The 19598-nt window shown below is 40.4% G+C and overlaps 1 protein-coding gene across 6 annotated transcripts in view; it reads right to left on the bottom strand.

The window, feature by feature from the left end:
• Positions 1-19598, bottom strand: part of ARHGEF7 (Rho guanine nucleotide exchange factor 7) — a 120767-nt gene that overhangs the window by 47269 nt on the left and 53900 nt on the right. For all 6 annotated transcript variants that reach the window (XM_035557122.2, XM_050708301.1, XM_035557123.2 and 3 more), the window contains 3 exons: positions 14129-14217; positions 7753-7847; positions 7370-7465 (listed from right to left, as the gene is read on the bottom strand). In XM_035557122.2, the coding sequence (XP_035413015.1) occupies positions 7370-7465; positions 7753-7847; positions 14129-14217 (280 nt within the window). The remainder of the gene's footprint in view (positions 1-7369; positions 7466-7752; positions 7848-14128; positions 14218-19598) is intronic.

The following is a 19598-nucleotide window of genomic DNA, read 5'->3' as shown; positions in this document are numbered from 1 at the left end:
TTCAGGTCTTTAAAAAACAATTTGTGCATAAGAGGCTTTTGGGTTTTTTTGTCAAGTAACAGTAGCCTCAGTTACTCTGGCCAAAAACAAAAACAAAACAAAAAGATGACTCAACAAGTGAAGCAGCATTTAGAAGAAAAGGTTATTTTCACACAGTCTTGGGAACAGAATCAGTTTTGACCAGGTTTGTCTGAAGGCTATGTACGCATTTTTTTCCACGTAAGTGATGGGAGCAGAAAGAAAAATAATATGAATACACAGCATGGTTTTCAAAAGATTTTAGCAGACTCATGTAATCGCGGTAAGAAAATATCAGGATTATAAACATCTGACAATGGCTGTGTGACACCAGCTGAGAACCTGTACAAGCAGCAGAAAGCCTGAATTTTGATTTTGCATCTGTATAAACAGCAAAATTAAGAGTAAGATTATGAGAGCTGTCATTAACTTATTTAGTATCTCCTTAAGGTGCATACTTTGTATGTAGAAGAAAAACTCTCACTTTTTAGAAATCTGAATTATTCCTGAAGTTGCACACAAACCGATGGGAAGTAGTCATGCTTCCTTACTACTACCACATCATTCTTAGAGCTACTCATAAAAACATCCATACTAGATTATTTTCTATGTGCAAAGGAATAAATTGGACTAACAAGAGCGCATAAGGGTGCTGGAACAGGTGAAAGCCTATTTTCTATTGAGCAACCCCCAACTGAAAGACTAAGCCTCCTCAAGAGCAAGTTATACAGCCAGTTGCTGATTGCATAACCCACGCTGAACTTACCCAGAAGACCGGGCAAAGTTTTCAGCAGTCCTAGACCGCGTTTGTCCACGATACACCTAAAACCCGTGTACAACATATGCAAGGAGGCAAAATGCTTTAACTTCCTTCAGACATTTCCGTTTCTTGCACAAATATTGTGTTTCCTAACATAAATATGCCAAGTCTTTGTCTCATCTTGCAAACAGGCTAAAGCAAACAGCAGTTTTTGCTGCTGTTGTTACGCGTTGAACTACTCTTGAATCCAGCATTTCACACTGCTCTGAAACTAAGCAAGCCCTCGGTAAATACCCACTAGACACACTGTTGGCAGAGGCAGGTGCTTTCATGCTGACAATAGTTCCAACAATTCTCTCAGATAAAATATTGGTTTTATGTTGAAAAGAAGAATTTTGTGTCCTGAACGTGTTCATAACATTTCTAAATACCAGTCTGTAGTACATTCCCTCTTAAAAAGTGATAGATGATCCAGTGAACTCTAGTACAAAAGAACTGCTCAGGCTCTCAGGACAGCCGCTCCTCTAAACAGGGAACGTACTAATCCCGCTGAAATACACTTGTCTTGTCCCACTCCTCCACTTCATTCACAGTAGTTAAACTTCAGAAGTTCATCCCTCCAAAATAGGCCCCAAAGTGCAAAATATTAAGTCCTACTAAGCTGTTTGCTCCCTCTATATGGTGTGGGAAGACCTCTGTGAAACCAAAACTGACTGTAGAGATGTTCAAACTGAGAGGCAAGGGAAAGACGTTTCCTTACCTGAGAACACCATCACTGCAGGTATCCCAAAACCAACCACTGAATACCCAGCTGGCACGCCATGCCAGATGCACTGACCACATTGTCGGCTCTCCTTACATTAAAAGCTAGGGCCCATATTTTATCCTCTGTAAATATCTCTCTTGGAAAAAAAAGATTAAATTCTGACACAATGCCGCTTCTGGAGGCATTGCAGGAACAACGGGGCATTCCCCAGCACAGAGGGAACGCTATTCATAGGGCCACCCTAGCAGGATTTCCCGTCTAGCAGCTAGTCTCCTTCCATAAACGTAAGCATGAGCTAACACCACATTCTTCAAGCAACAGAGACAGCACAAGTCTCACACTGAAGATGTACTCGGAGCATACAGCTCGGTATTAAATAGTCAGAGGCCCCAATAAACAATCGCTGCAAACGGTTAAGTCGTCTCTTCACAGCGTGGCGCCTGGGGAAAAGAAGTGAGTTATGGCTGCTTGCATCAAGGAGACATCTGTGTCTCCTCTGACCGCCGTTCTTTTAGGAGAATGAAAGATTGACATTATTCTCTCTCAAATGTTACACACGCATTTAACTTTATGCCACAGATTCTTTGCTGAATTAAGATAATTAACAGACTTTATGAGGGGGTGGCAACTCATTCCCTTTGACTTTTAACTACGCGCATTAGTTGAGAGTATTCTACTAATTTCACAGGAGTAATTAATAAGTTACGTGCATCTCCTTTAACTGCCTGAAAAACAACAATTTAATGCCTGTCACCACATCATATAAACCTTCTGGTAATTAATGCCTTCAAATTCAATAAAGAGCAGAGTTTTATAATGTATTCTGAAGTTGACATCCCAATAATATTCTCATTTGATACCTTAATTAAAAAGGAATCACAAATATATATACACGTATTATGTATATTTTTATAGAGATTAAATTTAAAGAACAGTGATAACTTCAGCTATAAAAAGGCCAGAGACATGATTTAATTTCATTTACAGAACTAGAGAATGATGAAGTCTCTGCTGTTGTACGCACGGTACAGGCACCATCGTCCTACAACTGCACCTACATTCTCTAACAGATCAGCAGTTTGGTGGAGTTGTATCTGATAGCTACCAGCTTTGTTTCCTCAGACTTAGAGTGGGTTCCTATCACAAGATCATCTGAGAACAGTAAGAAAGAGACGACCTTGTGGCTCAGTCACACTTGCTTTAAGAACCTGATCAACACCAGTGAGCATAACGGGACTAAAGAAAGCTACAGTGGCAGCCAACAAAGAAATAGTGACATTACAGAATAATTACATCCTGTGTACTCTGAAGAAATTTACCTTAGTTTTCATGTTACCGACATTTACAACATTCTGGTAAAGGCTGTGGAAACTCTGATGAATCTGGCAACTTCTAACACAGACTAACAAAGTCAGCAAACGTAGATAACAACGCAATCAGTATTGCATGCTGTACATGTGCTTTCTTTTTGCCAGGTTGAATTCAGCTGTTCCTAAAGCTCACGTGACTGCGGTTATCAGAAAAGCATTGTGTAGTGTCACCTATGTCCCTGGTCCCTATACATTCACCTGCAGAGCCGATCAAAAACTGGAAATTTTCAGTCATCTGGGCAGCATTTTCTGTCCTTCTCCATTTCCACCAAAAAAAAAAAAAAGCAGAATTGCAGAATTATACAGGGAATGTTTTGAACTTAAAGCTGGCAGCAGAGAACTTCAAGAACAACTGAAGGTCTGCAAAAATGGCTACAGGACCTCTGTGGCTGACAACTTCAAAGGATGCAGTTTGCGAAAGCAACACAGGATTATGCCATCTCCCAAGGCTTCACAGTTAACAGAGCTGCTGAAATAAGGAAGAAGCCTCACAGCTTTCTGAGCTATTATTTTCACAAACTGAGGCTCTACTCAATTTATTCACAGTCCACCAGACAACCTGCCTTCCCTTATTGAGAATTACAGCCACAGACTGACAGCTTCTACTCCCAGGTGAACAGAAGAATTCTTTTAGAGCAGGAGACATCTGTTCAATCTCCTGCTACAAAGATATCTATAGAGGAATACTTCATAACTAGAGATCACTTAGATAAACAGAGAGATGGCTGAAGTTGTCTGTTCGGACCCTCCTGTGCTGTGTGAACCACAGCAGAACCGAGAGCTGGCACTGGATCACAGATCTGGAAAGAGCTCTAAAGCACTGGATCGCTTTCTGCCTTCAAGAGACTGGAGCTCTCTTGCTCTGTTTTACAATCAGAAATCCTCTTTTTTGTAACTCAAGACTCCAGCAGCATCTCCCTGCCTTGCCTCTTACTGCTCTTTTCCATCCACCAAAACTAAGTGCACTTGAAGCTGATCAGTGAAGAAATGTTCTTTTGAAGCAGATCAGTGAGAAGATCCCTACTCAGTGCTACTTAGACTTGTTTCACCTTTGTTTGCTAAATGACAAAAAGAAATTACGAAGGCAGATGTAACCCCAAAGCATCTGTCTGGCGGTCCCCAGCATCCAGGCAGCCAGACAAGAAATGTTCCCAGGACTACGACAGATGGAGCAGTCCGCAGGAGCACCGCGGTTATACTGCAGTGGAGGCCAACCTGGACAAGCTCAAAGAGGACAAACCTACAGCAGTGCACCAGAGGAGCTCTCGGGTTTGGGAACGCGGCCAGGGCAGGAGGAGGGAAGTGTGGCACAAAAATCAAACAGCATCCTAATAACTCCCTCCCTCAGAACACACCAAAAAAAAAAAAAGCACTACAGCATTATGTGCTTTGAAATCAACCAGTGTTTACCAAAATGGGGATTAAATAAGGCAACACAGCACAGACAAGAAGAGAAAAAGCATCAGAAAGTTTCACACGTAAGGATTTATTAAGAGATAACTGAAGTGACAAACTGACTCGAGTGGGATGTGGAACTCAACCAATATTCAACTCCCAGGCACAAGAGCAGGAGTTTGTCAAGCTACGTAGGCTGGCAGCACTACAACTGGCAGAACATCTGCGCTTGGTCATCGTGACATGTCAAGTTTAAAAGAACACCACACCGGATGCTGCAACTTGAAGTGCCTGAATGATGGAACTGCTAGCGCTCTGCCAAAAATAAAATAAAATGATAAATCTATTTTCAGCCTGGGAGCTGCTCTGAGTTTATAGAACAGGTTCACCAGCCAAAAAAACATGGCAAAACGACAAAAAACAAGACAGCAGGGCAGGCTTTCTTCTGCATGATGGGAATTATCATGGATTAGATTCAAAACAGGAGGAAGCTGGATGCTCAAGTCAATATGCTACAATGGAAATTAAACTGAAAATATAACTTGGCATGGCCAGCGTATTGACAGAAAGGAAATAATACCAAACATTTGTAGTAACCCTTCAGTAATCCTGAGGTATCACTTTCTTTGCCCACCTACTACAATCCATTATGTTTCCTAACTTGTTACACAGCAATATTTCACTTCCCATGAAGAAAAAACAAAGGCCATTAGGGAAGGGTGTGCAAATATAGTTTAAATCACAGTAAGAACTCAAAAGGAAGCAACAATAGAAAGTGAAGTGACAAGAGAAGAGGAAAGATGACAACATTTAAGTACATGGACATACTGTCTCTCTCAGGGATTCAGACGCCACTTAGCTCGTCAAGTCTTAAGTTTAAACTTGCCAAAAAGAATACCCTTCTCACTCAAACACAGCATGGAAGAAAGGCCACTTCAAGAATGTCTCTATTGCACTGCTAAAAGTTATCTTTGCTACACCATCCTTTCCATTCTCTCCAGTCTACGCTGTCTAGAGACTGAAGAGAGGGAGAGAAGCCAGATGGCAGGGGGACATGAGATCCAAAGTCAGCAACAAACCCAGACATAGATTAGTGTCTAGAGGAGACGGCTTACACTTTGTCATCACAAAAGCTTCCTCTTAACATGGAGCAGCTCAGAGGAACAAAGGAGGGAGAAGTCAAAACACAACACACAGAGCTCATCTAGAAGATCACTGCTGCCAAAATAGGTGTTTTCTCCTCCATCCAACACATTCTCTCCTACCCACAGCCATGTACTCCCAGTAGTTTCCCTGCACAGGCTGAAGCTTGTCTCAACCCTCAGTAGCAATTCAAATGATTAATTTGGCAGAAAACAAGCAAATTTGGATTAGCAGCCACATTAGGTCACCACATGGTCAGACAAAAGCAGAACACAAGCAAGGAAAAAGAACCGACATCATCTACCTGGATTCATGCAAAGCATTTGACACTGTCCCCTATGATATCCTTGTCTTTAAATTGGAGAGACGTGGATTTGATGGATGGACGACTTGGTGGGTAAGGAATTGGATGGATGGTTGCAAGAGTTGCAGTCAACAGCTCAATGTCTGAGTGGAGATCAGTAGCGAGTGGTGTTCCTCAGGGGTTGGTACAGGGAACGGTGCTGTTTAACATCTTTGTCGGTGACATGGACAGTGAATTGAGTGCACCCTCAGCAAGTTTACCGTTGACACCAAGCTGTGTGGTGCGGTCAGCACGCTGGAGGGAAGGGATGCTATCCAGAGGGACCTGGGCAGGCTTGAGAGGTGGGCCTGTGCGAACCTCATGGAGTTCAACTAGGCCAAGTGCAAGGTGCTGCACCTGGGCCAGAGCAATCCCAAACACACAAACACAGGTTGGTTGGAGAATGGATTGAGAGCAGCCCTGAGGAGAAGGATCTGGAGGTGCTGGTTGATGAGAAGCTCGACATCAGCTGTCAATGTGTGCTTGCAGCCCGGAAAGCCAGCCACATGCTGGGCCGCATCCAAAGCAGTGTGGCCAGCAGGGTGAGGGAGGTGATTCTCCCCTTCTGCTCTGCTCCTGTGAGACCCCACCTAGAGCCCTGCGTTCAGCTCTGGGGCCCCCAGCACAAGAAGGACACGGGTGTATTAGAGTGAGTCCAGAGGAGGGCAACAAAGGTGATTGGAGCTGGAGCACCTCTCCTATGAGGACAGGCTGAGGGAGTTGGGGTTGTTGTCCCTGCCCATGGCAGGAGGGGTGGAACAGGATGATCTTTAAGATCCCCTCTAATCCAAATCATTCTGCAATTCTATGCAAAGGATACAACCAAGGTTAAGAACAGGAACTACATTTTCAGTGGAGTTTCAACAGTAGAAAACTGTTAGGACAATCAAATGTGATGCTGACCTTCTTTCTTGCGACCCCAAAGTGCAGAGGTACAAACTAAAAAATATCCAACTACCATTCACCTAACCTATGGAAGGAAAACAGGTTCTCTCATTCTTCTTTCCCTTCTCGCTCTCTCTCTGCTTCATGCTTCCTATATGGTACAGTACAGGCATCATGACTGATTTTTTATTTAGCTTGTTCTTTGTGCCTATCTATCCTACATGCCTCTCCCAGCACATGTTGGTGACTACCATTGTTGAAGACCAAAAAATATTAAGCAAAATCTCTGAGTCCTTCATCCGAGTCACTTCCCCCAGCCTCCACTGTTCCATCACGGCTTAAGTTCCCTTCATTCTCTTATTCTCTTAATCACCTAAAAATGTCAGCCTCCAAAATAAAAACCACCACTTTTTACCACCTTCCCACTGGTATGCAGTTCATGGATATTTATAAATTGTTTCCGAACTGTGTCAAAAATCGCTACCTCTGCAATTGCTTTCTAGGGCCAATATCCATGTGTGTGAGCAAGCAGTGATTATCAAAACACCTATCACTTTTTTTGCTGTAGCAGCTATAGTTACAGCAAGAGGAACAAAGTTTCATCTCAAACATTAACATACACAACAAGAGAAGTAATAATAATATTTGCTTGTTAGAAATTTACAGTATCTGCTACGCATTGTACTTACTTGGTGCATTCTTCTAAAGACTGTACAAGCATTTGTTGGAAAGAACTTATTTCTTCCAGGTTTCCCATTAAGTATGAAGTGTTTGCTGAGTTTAACCTGGAGCCAAGGTAAATAAAAGGTGTTTAGGTTTGCAGTTATTGACAAATTGTACTTTATTAAAGTCTACAACCTTAAAAAAACAGCTTCTTTGATCAAGATCAGGCTGTCCTAGTCAGCAATCAAGCAGAATAAAAGGAACTTGAGGCAGGAATCCCTGCCTCAAGGATCTCACAGTCCACACAAGGAAACATACATTATCACTAAAACTGAATTTTCAACCACATAAACCCTCCCCAGTTCCCAAATGATCTTCAGCCTCATTTTAAAAGCCAAAACTCACATACTTTTCACTAGCTTGTAATGGTCGCAGGTAGTTTGAAAGCATTGTCTGTAGCTCCTTAGCGTATTCGTTTTCTGTTTCTAATATATTTTGTAGCACCTACAATAAATGACAATTGCTAATTGGTGTTTTTTTTAAGAGATACTTCAAAAGGTTCAACCTGTTAACAGTTTTAAAACATACAAAAAAACTACTTAGCATGGGGTAAATTTAAAAAGGTTCCTGTATTAAACAATTTAGTATCAAGAGAAAAGCATTAAATACTGTGTATTTATGAAACTCCCAGGAAAAAATACACACATACACACACAAGCCATCCTTCAGTCACATAACAAAAAGTGTTAACAGAAATACATTATGCTAAAGCAAATTTTTATTGTAAAAGTAAAGGGAGCTATACAGAGTGTTCTTCCAGAGCAAGTAGTTATTCCTTCTGTGTACTGCAAAACACTCAGAGCAGAGAATTTTAAAACACATTAGAAGTTGTAAAAGAAACAAACAATGAGTTGTTTTCTCAGTCTCAATTACAACGCAGAACAACTTATCTTGCTGGCTAAGTGTTCACTTATTCAGATAGCAAAAAGGTCAGATTTATAAATACCAAATAACCGTCGACTTTACTTAGCAAAATTCTTAGCCTCGTTGCGTTCTTTTTAAATGGGGACACCTAAGCTTCAGCTATGAGTGCAGTAACATACACTACCACAAGAACATTACAAGTTTATAAGATACAGCACACTTGCTTTTTGGCTGAATATAAATCAAACACCTGGAATACTCCCAACTATGTACAAGGAAGCATTTTACTGGGCCATCTCCAAGCAGTCTGCTTTAAGATATCCTCCAACATATTCACATCAAATTCTACCATGCTTCTAGCAATAAATTAGTTTTTGTCTTCAAGAAGTTAATGATCTAGCAGGGGAATCATCAGAATTAAATGCACTTCACAGGACAGAGTAAGCTTCGAAAACTTTTTGTAATTTATTGCTCATAAGCCACACCAGAAACCTTTTCATTTTGGTACACGCCATATTTGTCAAGCCTACAGCAATATCTCATTTCAGCATTTATAGTGACGACTGTAATTGAGTGCATTATTCACTGTTCTAGTCAATACTCTTTCTTAGGAAATAAAAAAAGCCATTCATTCCTAAATGCAAACCTGATGAAATAACTTTAAATAGTTCAGTATGTCAATGAAGAATTCACTGTTCCTTTCATTGGTGTCATTGATTCTGCTTATTCCGTGAATGGTTCTATTCATTTGGAGAAAGAGAGAGACCACTTTTGAGTTCATTCTTTTGTTGGAAATCTGAACCGAAGATTAAAATGTCTCCATTCTCTGCTAAACATGATGACAGAAGAATGTCACAGAGAAAGCTATAGCTGTTAAATAGAAAGCTTCAGCATAAAGTAACAATATGGGTGCACATTTTATTTAAAAAAGCTAAAAACCTTTACCATTTAGACCAGAGGGAACCAAAAAAACTAAATCCATATTTGCACTGATCATAAAACAAATTAAAATCCCACTTTCTAACACAAATATAATACAAAAAAAGTCAGTTGTTAAAAAGGAAACATGTAAGTACTTGGGATCCATAAAGTTCAAAACTAAATGCACGATGAATCTTCTCCAACATTGCTTTTCCTATAAAAACCTCCCATCCAGAAGTCATTATATAGCCATTGGTTAGGAAAAGGAGACAAAACCAAGGACGAAAATGTAATATATTGACAAAGCACTGAACACTATCAGAAAACATCCAAAGACAGGGAAAAAAATGCTAGGGATCTTGAAGGGCAGATCCTTTTTCTCGGAGTATTTTCCGTCCTTTGCTATTAAACAGCTGTCTGAAGAGGCTGAAATGAAAGTTGTTTCATGTTTTAAAACTCAATTATTTTCCTCTCCTTATCTGAATTTTTATTTGAGGGTTTTCTTGGGAACATGTAAAAGATTGGAAGAAGACGACTTAAAGGATGGGGAAAAAAGAATGAGGAAGCTTTAAAAGTAAAAGCAGCAACCTGGTAAGTTACTGGAATAAAGAAAATGAATGCAACTAAATAGAACTATGCTACAAAGCCTATATACAGAGCACTAGATACTGCTTTACATTATTCTAGGAGGTCACAGCATTGCACAGTACTTTAGACATGCACATAGCTTTAAATGCCTCTTAAAACAAGTTAAACCTATTTCCCTTTTTTACAAGCACAGTTTCCCACTCCATACAACATTCTTTGAAAACATTTTTAAGAAGAATAATCTTGCTTACATAGTTCTAAAACATCAGTTTGTGACCTCTCGCGTCCTTCCAGCTTGACTTACCTACCTCACGAAGAAGCTATGAGGATGAAACGTTTGGGCTACGCTTTGAAGCGATAAGCGCTCAGTGTCGTAACTCAGTATTTTGGCACCAGAGCACCCTTACATTCCTCATATCCACAACTCGCCCGCGAGCTCTGATAATCACCTTTCTTCCCTTTCCTGCTTTCTGCGTGTTCTGGCTGCTGCAGGACCCCATGAGACCTCCAAGACCTTGTTTCCACAACTCCACCACAACATTTGCACAGACAAGGCTGGGTACCAAAAGAGCAGCATTGAAGTGGCAGCTTTTACAATCCCTAACACTGATGAATGGCAGGCACAGAAAACCGAGCTCAGGGAGCACAAGCTCCCTCAATCACAAGGCATGGAAAATTCAAGCATGGTTAACAGTTCCGTCACACAAAACCCCAGTCATCTCCCTACGGCAAAAGCTACCACCCAAAAATGGATGTAAGTGACCTATGCAAAGCTGATCACCTTCCACAGAGGGAAAAGAGGCAGATTTCACAGCTACGATCCTGGACACGATCCTGTAGTACATTCCCACTTTATGCAAGTAGTAAGGCACGCAGCTGAAACATCACATTCAGCACTACAGCGATCAATGCATAATTTTCTTCAATCACAAAAATCAGAGACTATCCTTCTTAAAAACAGGCCCTCAAGAAGGGCAACGTAAATCAGCACAAAAGCATTCCGTATCTCAAGGTTCCTCAAAATTTTTCATGAGCTTTGATAAATAAGAACACTTGATCCAACTTGAAAAGTGTGACCTCAAAAGGCATGCTCTGTTTTCAATCACCTATCAAATACTTAAATGAAAAATAAAGTCATCCAAATGCTCACACTGTGGAGAAAGTTGCCCGTTTCGTTACCTGATTTTAAAACAGCTACTTAAACTCCAGGCAATTGCCTTGTAAGCCGAGGTAACAATTTTATCTGGGACACCACATTTTAAACTCTCAAGGGATTAACAAGCAAATGTGCCCTGCACTCTCTGCAACACCTAGTGCAAGGAGCAGCTAAAAAAGCACACTGAAATAAACATCTAGTTTGTATTACAAACTTCAGATGGAGCTATGTGAATCCACAAATATAGACCATGTTTACAAGGGGGTAAAGAACAAAATAAAGTGGTGAAAGCAGTCTCATCTTCATTAAATAACTGCATAGGCTAATGGCACAGTGCATCTCCCCACAAGGGGAGATTAGCGGAGCCTCCCCTACCCTTTCCTGAGCTTCCTCTGAACTGCCTTTTGATTCTTTGTCCTCAGACTGACCAACGCACCCACAGCTGCTGCCTGCACCACAAATCTCTCCCTAGGAAAGACAGTAATAAATAATCATGAGGTTTACATATGGAGGAATACAGTCATGACTTAAAAGTAGCAAGGAGTTCCAGCAAACCACTCTCAAAACACCTCAAGAGAGACTTTAACACAGCTTTTAACTCTAACTCAAGCTACAAACTTTCAGCTACAGTTGCCACAGGTTTATTAGGAACCACCCTGGTCTTGCCTTAGTCTGGGGTCAATTTTGTTATCAGTGCAGACTGATGATAAAACATCAAGCGAAGGGAAGTCCCACATCTGAGCTATAAGAAGCTAAAGTTGCAGCTGACATTGCAAAATAGAACAAAACCTCAACTCACAATTTAAACTGTTTGAACATTAACCTATATATAAATATCACTATGTATTTAATAATTACTTAAAATCATTATCTTCTAGTTATATTGCCATTGCAAGCACTTATTTTTTAAGACGTAGATGCCAGCTATCCTAATTTAGGTTTTAAAAACAGCAATAAATTCTTACCTCTCTGAAAAAAAACCGCATGCTATAGCAACCTCTCATTCTTTAAACAAAAATAACATGAGCTTAAAAATTGGGGGCATTTGCTACACTGTGGAAAAAAGGTGAAAACAAGATAATTATCCAGCTCACTACAAACCAGCTTAAGAACACTACTCTAGGGTCATCTATATTATTATGAATGGGTCATTCTTCTACCTTATGACATAATATATCCTCAGCAGTTAATAAATAGCTAGCACTCAAAACTGTGGGAATGTTATTACATCAGTTGAACACAGCAAGGTAGTTGTACTTGAGCAAGGTGAAAAATAACCTAAGAGTATGATGGTCACCAGCGTCATTATTTATCATTTAAAAACAAAAAATACAGTCAACTTTAAAAGGCAGCTATGGCTAGCTGTTTCCAGCACTGGATAGTAACTCAAGCCTCCATGAGTTTGACAATAAGTTTTTCAGAGAACACTTATAAAAAGCAAACAAAAGATATTACTTCAAAAATGCACGGCCTTTTGTAATTTAACCTCCTTAGCTGTGGTTTTAGGCAAATTCAAGTGTTTATTTTCACTGAAGTACACTGTTACCACCCAAAATTGGCCTAAATTATTAAATAAAAATTGCAACCACCAGTTTGCCAGTGTCCAAAATGAATTGGATCTTGAGTTTTACCTAAGCCCAAATTTAAAAGCTGCCACTTATTTTACTATCGCATTATGTATATTTATTATTACTTTATGTAATATTAGGACCTATCAAGAGAAACCACATATAATATTATATTGGAGGAATATATTTACCACTGACTTTTTTTAAACCTAAAGAGAGCTGCCAATTTATTTGGATTAAAATTTCAACATAGATTTATACCAAGTATAAGTAAGAGCATCATTCTACCTATTGAAGCAACTAAATAACTAAATCCTTTCTTTGCCGCATTCATTTCAGTTTACTTGTAGGGAATATGTAGGCTTCAACATCAAAACAGCAATAAAGAGAAGACATCTTTGCTACTACACACTACAGCAACTTTGGAAAAAATGACTATGAAAAAGACTAGAAAGATACAGTGGAAAAAAGATGAAAAGGAAAAGCTGTCTGGTATTTTGTTGCTGGATGCAACACGGTGAGAGCATTACTTCCTGCAATTTGAAGGAATGGGCTTGCACAGGTATTATTCATTGTGACTAGTAGGTGGGGAATACAACAGCCAAAGCATCGCAGCCCTCCATTTACCATGGCATTATGGCTGTTGGCAGAGGTACCATGTGAGTGGGGAGGAGCAGGAGCTTGCTTCAGTGTTTTCAGTTAGGGCCCAATATGCAAAACTACTCTGTTCTTCCAGGTGGTTCACGTTATTTATGCCACAACCACAAGAGATGAAAGCATAAAATGATGCTTTATGATCCTGCTAAAAGCTGACAAATAATGAACTTTAAAGAAAAAGAAAGAAAGAAATGGGCAGTGGAACCAAAGAAAAAGGAAAGAAAAGCTTGTGCTTTCTTTTTACACCAGCAGGGAGCAGTGGTTAACAAAAAGCATCTTACTGTTTTTGCTTCCAAAAGTATCTACTGTTAGTAAACAAAGGTTTCTCAAAATGGTTACAACAGGATTAAAGATAATTTTGGTATGTTTCTTACATGCATTTACTAAAGATGTATGGGTACTAGACTAAAGAATCCTCAAATGTATTTTAGAGGCTGATTCTATACAGCTTTTCCCATGAAATCAATCGATCAGCATAAGGACAAGGTTCCCAAAGTTAGTTATTGAGTTGATTCATTAGCATAAAAACAAAGAAGGCAAATTCATTGCAAATGTTCAATGTCATCTTCAACAAAAAGTACAAAATATTCTTAATCATTTAAATACACCGGAAATTTCATTAATTCTTGGTGATCAGGGAAGACTGAGTGCATATTTGGGTGGCGGTGAGAGGAGAAAAGGGAAGTTAACAACTAGCCAAGCAAGTAAAATGAGCATAACATATTATAGTAATGCATATTACTCACTCATTTCAGACCACAATTTTGCATCACACTTAAAAATCCATCTGTGTGATATTCCATTTAACTAATAATATTATTTATAGAGAATTCACAAAAACCCCTATCTAGTTTTGGCACTAAGGGTCTGTAAGACTGCCCATTCCTTTGTAGCAATGAGAGCATTTAGTTAAGTGAGGTTCTACAGTATATAAAAGCACACAAGGAAGAAAAAGGATCAGGATCACTCACCACATTGTAATAGCTTTTGTTGATTGCAGACGTATCGAAGCCTTTAGGTGGACTCTTCAACGTACCTGATTTGGGGGAGACTGGCTTTTCTGAAATAAAAGGTAATTTTGTGTGAATTAGGTGCAGTTTCATAGCTCAACACTAGAGGTCAAACAAACTGCTTTCAAATATTTATAGTAAGATATAAAATGAAAATAATGCTTCACTGAGAAATGCATATACTTATGCTTGAAATTATTGGTAAAGAATCAAAACGGTTCCTGTGTTCACAAGGAATGACATGCTAGCCCCAATGAAGGCAAACAGAAAGTTTGTAATTCTTTTTCTTGGAAACAGAAAAATCAGTCAATAAAATTAGCTTTTCAAATTTTGTTTTAATAAAACAACAAACAAAAAACATCATCGCAGACTGCAATTGAAGTGTTTTCCAAATACCACGTGCATTTTCAAACAAAAGCTTTGGTATCAGTTTAACGAACTCAGTAAAAGCAACTCACCAACCAAAGGTCAAACATACCAAGGTGGGACACATGACACTCAGTCTCATTGAAGCAGAATTAAAACACTGCACGAGTAGGAAAGTGACTTACCAGATCAGAAAGCCGTTTTAAAAGAAACAAACGGTCTTCTATTGTTAATGAAGTCAAAAAACATGGTTATGTACTTGAGAGCAGTGTCCATCATAACAACAAATGCAATTCTTAGGGTAATGCCCTAGTGAATCTACCCCTCGGTTACACGTGCTCTTCCTGGCATGACATGTCCTCAAGATCAACGCAACAACCCTGAAAGCGGAGTGCTGGCTCCCAGGATGGAGAGGCACTGAAAAGACACTTCTAAATCCTCCCCTCCCAACCTTACTATTTCTCTAGAGCGTGATCAAAGAGGAGCAAACAGGAAGGGAGAAAACCAAAAGTGTCAAGCTGCATGCCTGAGAAACAGAAGGTAGGACATCCAGCATCTCCTTTTGATCTCTGACACTTGACCTAGTGCACAACCAAGTGGAGATGCTTGTGAGGCTGTATTTATCAGGACACTGTGGTGTTTTGGGTTGTTTTAAATAAGCAGGCTTGTCTAATATGCAAACTTTGGATAAGCCTTTTAGTCATATGTAATCCAAAAAAACATCATCGAAACACACCTACTGAAAGTTATACCTTTATTTTAAGAGCAAGCTGGTTTTTTTCAAACGCATTTTAATAAACATACATGAATAATTTAACTTTAGTTTACCTGATACCTCAGGCCTTCAAGAATAAATTATGCAAGTCTCAGATAGAGAGCTGCCTTCACAGCAGAAGCCCAGTCAGCCACAGCTGTGGGAAATTCCCATTTCAGTAGAGCTGACCAGGGAAACAGCATCACAAGCAGAACAGCCCATGGGGTACCAGCCCTTGCTGGACTGTGTGCTGGGTACAGGAATTCAGTGCTTCTTTGGCTGCCCAGCTGCAGTCCCACACGTGCACCCTTGCGTCTCTGCAGGCAGGAGCGCTGGATGGGCTGGCCGGAGGGTTTAGCCAGCAGTCCGCAAGGGGAATGCTTAGTCCCCAGGAGCACTCGTGGGGCATCTTTAAGGGGATTTTCTCTGTACTGCACTGCAACTCTCCTCAAAGAAGCTATTTCTAAAATTAAAGTGCGGTCTTAAAGCTACTGAACATGCACAGAAACATTTCTCCTTACCGTGTTCAGATACCAGATCCTTTCAGTTAAGATCCCCCTGCCCAGAGTCAGCCATAAGCTGACCCACAGCACAAAAACCATTAGCTCCCCCAGTTATCCAGGTGCTCTCAGCATACTGATGCTCTCAGCACATGCTCTGCTACACAGCTGGGTAATTCCAAGTGACAGGACTCTTGCCACCCAAAAACCCAAGCTGACTGCCATTAAACATTCCACGCAAAAGAAACAGCTAAGTTACCATTGCATAGACAGCTACTCGTTTATACATTATATATAATGCTACACATTTATGGGACAATCCCAGCTTGTTTCATTGTACTGAATGATGAAAATGATGACGTTTGTATGAACTTGGCGATTTACTTTCATTCTGTGTGGGAGCCCTCAACTGATCCTACGATTTATAGCGACTTTCAGGTCCACTACAAACCTAGAGTTACATTAATCACAAGCCAAAAAGCATGAAAGGAGAGACCAAACAGCCTGATATGCTTGAGGAAGAAGGTAAACACCTGTCACTGAATTCCATCAGAATACAGATGTCTGACCCCTGTTAATCTGGAAGAAGTTGGCTGCTCATAGAACAGGGGCTCTTCTTCCAGCTACTTTGTCATCTTAAAGGGTGTAAAAACACATCTGTTTCCCTAACATTATGCTTCTGTCCTAAGCTGCTGAAGACAGTAGATTTTTGCTGAAATATATAGTTATTTCTGTTACCAGCTGTTCAGCTGAATCAGTTATCCAGAAGAGACACAAGAACAAATTCAGGTTTAAAAAGAGGAAACAAAAAAGCATCACACATTAGAACCATTTTGCCTGAAGAGCCATAATCAATGCCCAGCTTTTAAAACGCAAAGGCCATTTCTGTTGTAGAAACACAGAATCAGACACAGCAAATCAGTCCATCTGTCTGTCACGTCTGGTATTCTGCCTCCAAGCACTGCCTTGCTTCACGAGGAGCAGTAAGACAGTCTTGTTGCAATTAGCTTCTTACACAGCGCATCACAGAGGAGAAAATCCTGATCTTGCACATCAGGAATCACTTTCTCAGCAAAAACCAAGATAAGCGTCACTTATCACCCTTCACGAGAGAACATCGGAGTACTTGCACAAGCATACAGCGTAATTCAGTCAACGTTTCAAGCAGGTGTCACCCCCGGCCAGAACGCTGGGAACACACAAAGGTCTTAAATCAGGGAATCCACAGGTTTCAGAAGCATTAGCAAGGCCCTGGCACCTTGCCTGTTCCAACGCAAGCGCTGTTCCTCAAAGCACTGAGAGCTGCAGCTTCCCAAGCGTGACCTAAGCCAGACACCCAGCTTTCCCACGCAAAAGGCTCTTCCCTTCTGCCTACTTTTCTCCTCGTCCCAATGTAAGCCTGTCATATTAGCGCTGAAAACGCGGCAAGAACACGTATAGCACACGAGCAAATCCGAAACAAGCAAGCACCTGCTCAGCTACTATTCTCATCTATTTTTGCCTGTGGAATAGCACTTGACAAGAGAACAAAATATCCCTCCGAGCGTGCACGGGTGGGGAGAAGAAAAGCAGCACTTTTTTTTTTTTTTATTATTTTTAAAGCTGAAAGTGTGTTTGTCCTTCCCTTGAGCACCACAGGACGGAACCAGCAGATACACTTCACTCCTCCACTATACACTGCCTTTCCCCATGACCTGATTTATTTATTTTAAAGCCGTCCAGCTAGAAGAACTATTAGCACTGATTTGTACTGGGCCTGCTACCAACAGAACTGTCAAGAGAGCCTAACAGAAGAGAAGCTAGACAGTACTAAAACATAAATTTCACTGAAGAATTAGAAAAAAGGTTTGCAAAACCAAACGTCGTCTTTCAAAGCTGTATTACTGTCTGCATAATCGTGCCATTTAGATGGGTTACAATGTTAATACCTAGAAAGTCACCATGTGATTTTTTGTTATTATTTTTTAAACTGGTTAATGACAGTTGCTACGTAAGTGCTTCCCAGTCTGGCTAAATGCTATTCTTTTCATACGGTAACTCTTAAAACTAAGTCTCCATATCTCTCTACTGTGCAAGCCAGAAGCAGCATTACAAGGTAAGACTCCACCTAAACCTTAACATTCCCTCCCTGCTCCATGTAAGAAAGAAAACTCATTAAGGCCACACTGTCAAATACCTAAATCTTCCACCCTGTCATGTGCAACATAACAGCAGCATGAAAATTAAAAAAAAAAATTTCAAAATACTTCTTGACTAGCAATCAAAGAACACTTAAAGCAAGATGTTACAGGGCTTGAAAAGGGAACTGTAAGCATGCTCACAGAAGATGGAGAGAGAAGTGGACCATCTTTTGTTGATCCTTACAGTGTAGGCATATATCTGAGAAGAAACTACTACTACTACAGTTTCTCTCTTTAATTTGGAAGTTTGATCATAAGCACAAAATTTCCAACAAATCCTCTTTTATCCATTCCAGAGAAAAGCAACACAGAGTCAACAGCAAAATAAATTTGAGATGGGAAAGGATTTTTATTTCCCCAAGATTTATAGTCATCGTTCAGCCTAAGACGACTAAATGCCATACTTTGCTCCAAAAACTAATTATCATTTCTGCAACCACTCACAAAGAGCATCATACATGTATCACTGCTGTGTGCTGGCACTATTTGAACTAAAGACACATTCCCTTCCCCAGAAGGAAGTGAGCGTATGAGAGTGCTCCAAGCAGTCTCACAGAAGTCAGAGGGAGCAAGCCCTTGTAGCACCCACTGGGTACATGCCTATGGAGCACAGGGAAAGGAAGAGCTTAGCAGCGAACTCTTCTGATGGTGAGAAGTCGAAGTTAAACCTGGAAGCAGTTCGTCTCAGCCCCAGGGAATCAGGTATCAGACAGGGTTGCAAGGACTGGCAAGAATCCAAGTGCACTTGGTACTAACCTTGGCCTCGCAGCTTTCTGGCTTTCCTGCTTAGGAAAGTTACTTTACACAAGTGAAGTACTCTTGAAAGACTAAAATAACCTTAACTTCAGTTGCTGGCAGCTTTTGGTTCTCATATATTCACTGCTAAAAGCTACTTCCATTCTGGAGCCTTCCTGCTGACCCAGGTTCCAGTCTCAGGAGTTGGACGACATCAGAACTGATGAAATCCAAACAAAATCTCTGCAGCAATGTTTTAAATGAGGAACATTTAAATGAGTAACAATGGGAAAAGACATTCATCCCGTCCAAAAGACCGCTACAGAACTACAGACAAGACAAAGCATGCTTCGGGAACTGTTTTTCAGGATAAGCCCCATCTGAGAGACCTCTGAAGAACATTAAAGCTAAGTCTTTATATCCTGACTACGCCTAAGAGGATCTAGTTGACAATGACAGTGATACACAGACCTAAGACTCCAGCATTCTGAGAACAGGGACTGTAGATAGCATAACAAGGAAGAAAGTAAGATAATGCAACTGGGGAAGAAAGAACAAGTTTAAAAATTGAGTTTTAACCTCACAGCTTGAGTTAGCAACCAAGCATCTGTCTGGCTGCCTAAAAAAAAGTCATGCCAATGTTTTTAGCGTGGCCATAGAGAGGTGTTTTGATTGGAGTTATGACAAGGTAAACAGTGGTAAAGCTTCTCAGAGCTTCACTGGGTAGTTACAAGAGCAAAAAGAGTTGTCCCCAATCTCTGAAAACAAGCAGAGACAGGGGAGAGACAAACAGTAGATAGTATCACCCACATCAACGTCCTGGTAGATCAAAAAACATTGTTAGTTCTGATATTTAGTTGTGAAGACGACATTTACAGAAGGCACCTTCACTATAT

This window comes from Cygnus atratus, chromosome 1 (genome assembly GCF_013377495.2).
Source record: "Cygnus atratus isolate AKBS03 ecotype Queensland, Australia chromosome 1, CAtr_DNAZoo_HiC_assembly, whole genome shotgun sequence".
Lineage (NCBI taxonomy): Eukaryota > Metazoa > Chordata > Aves > Anseriformes > Anatidae > Cygnus > Cygnus atratus.
The sequence above is the reverse complement of the archived record's forward strand: the minus strand, read 5'-3'. Positions and strand labels throughout refer to the sequence as shown.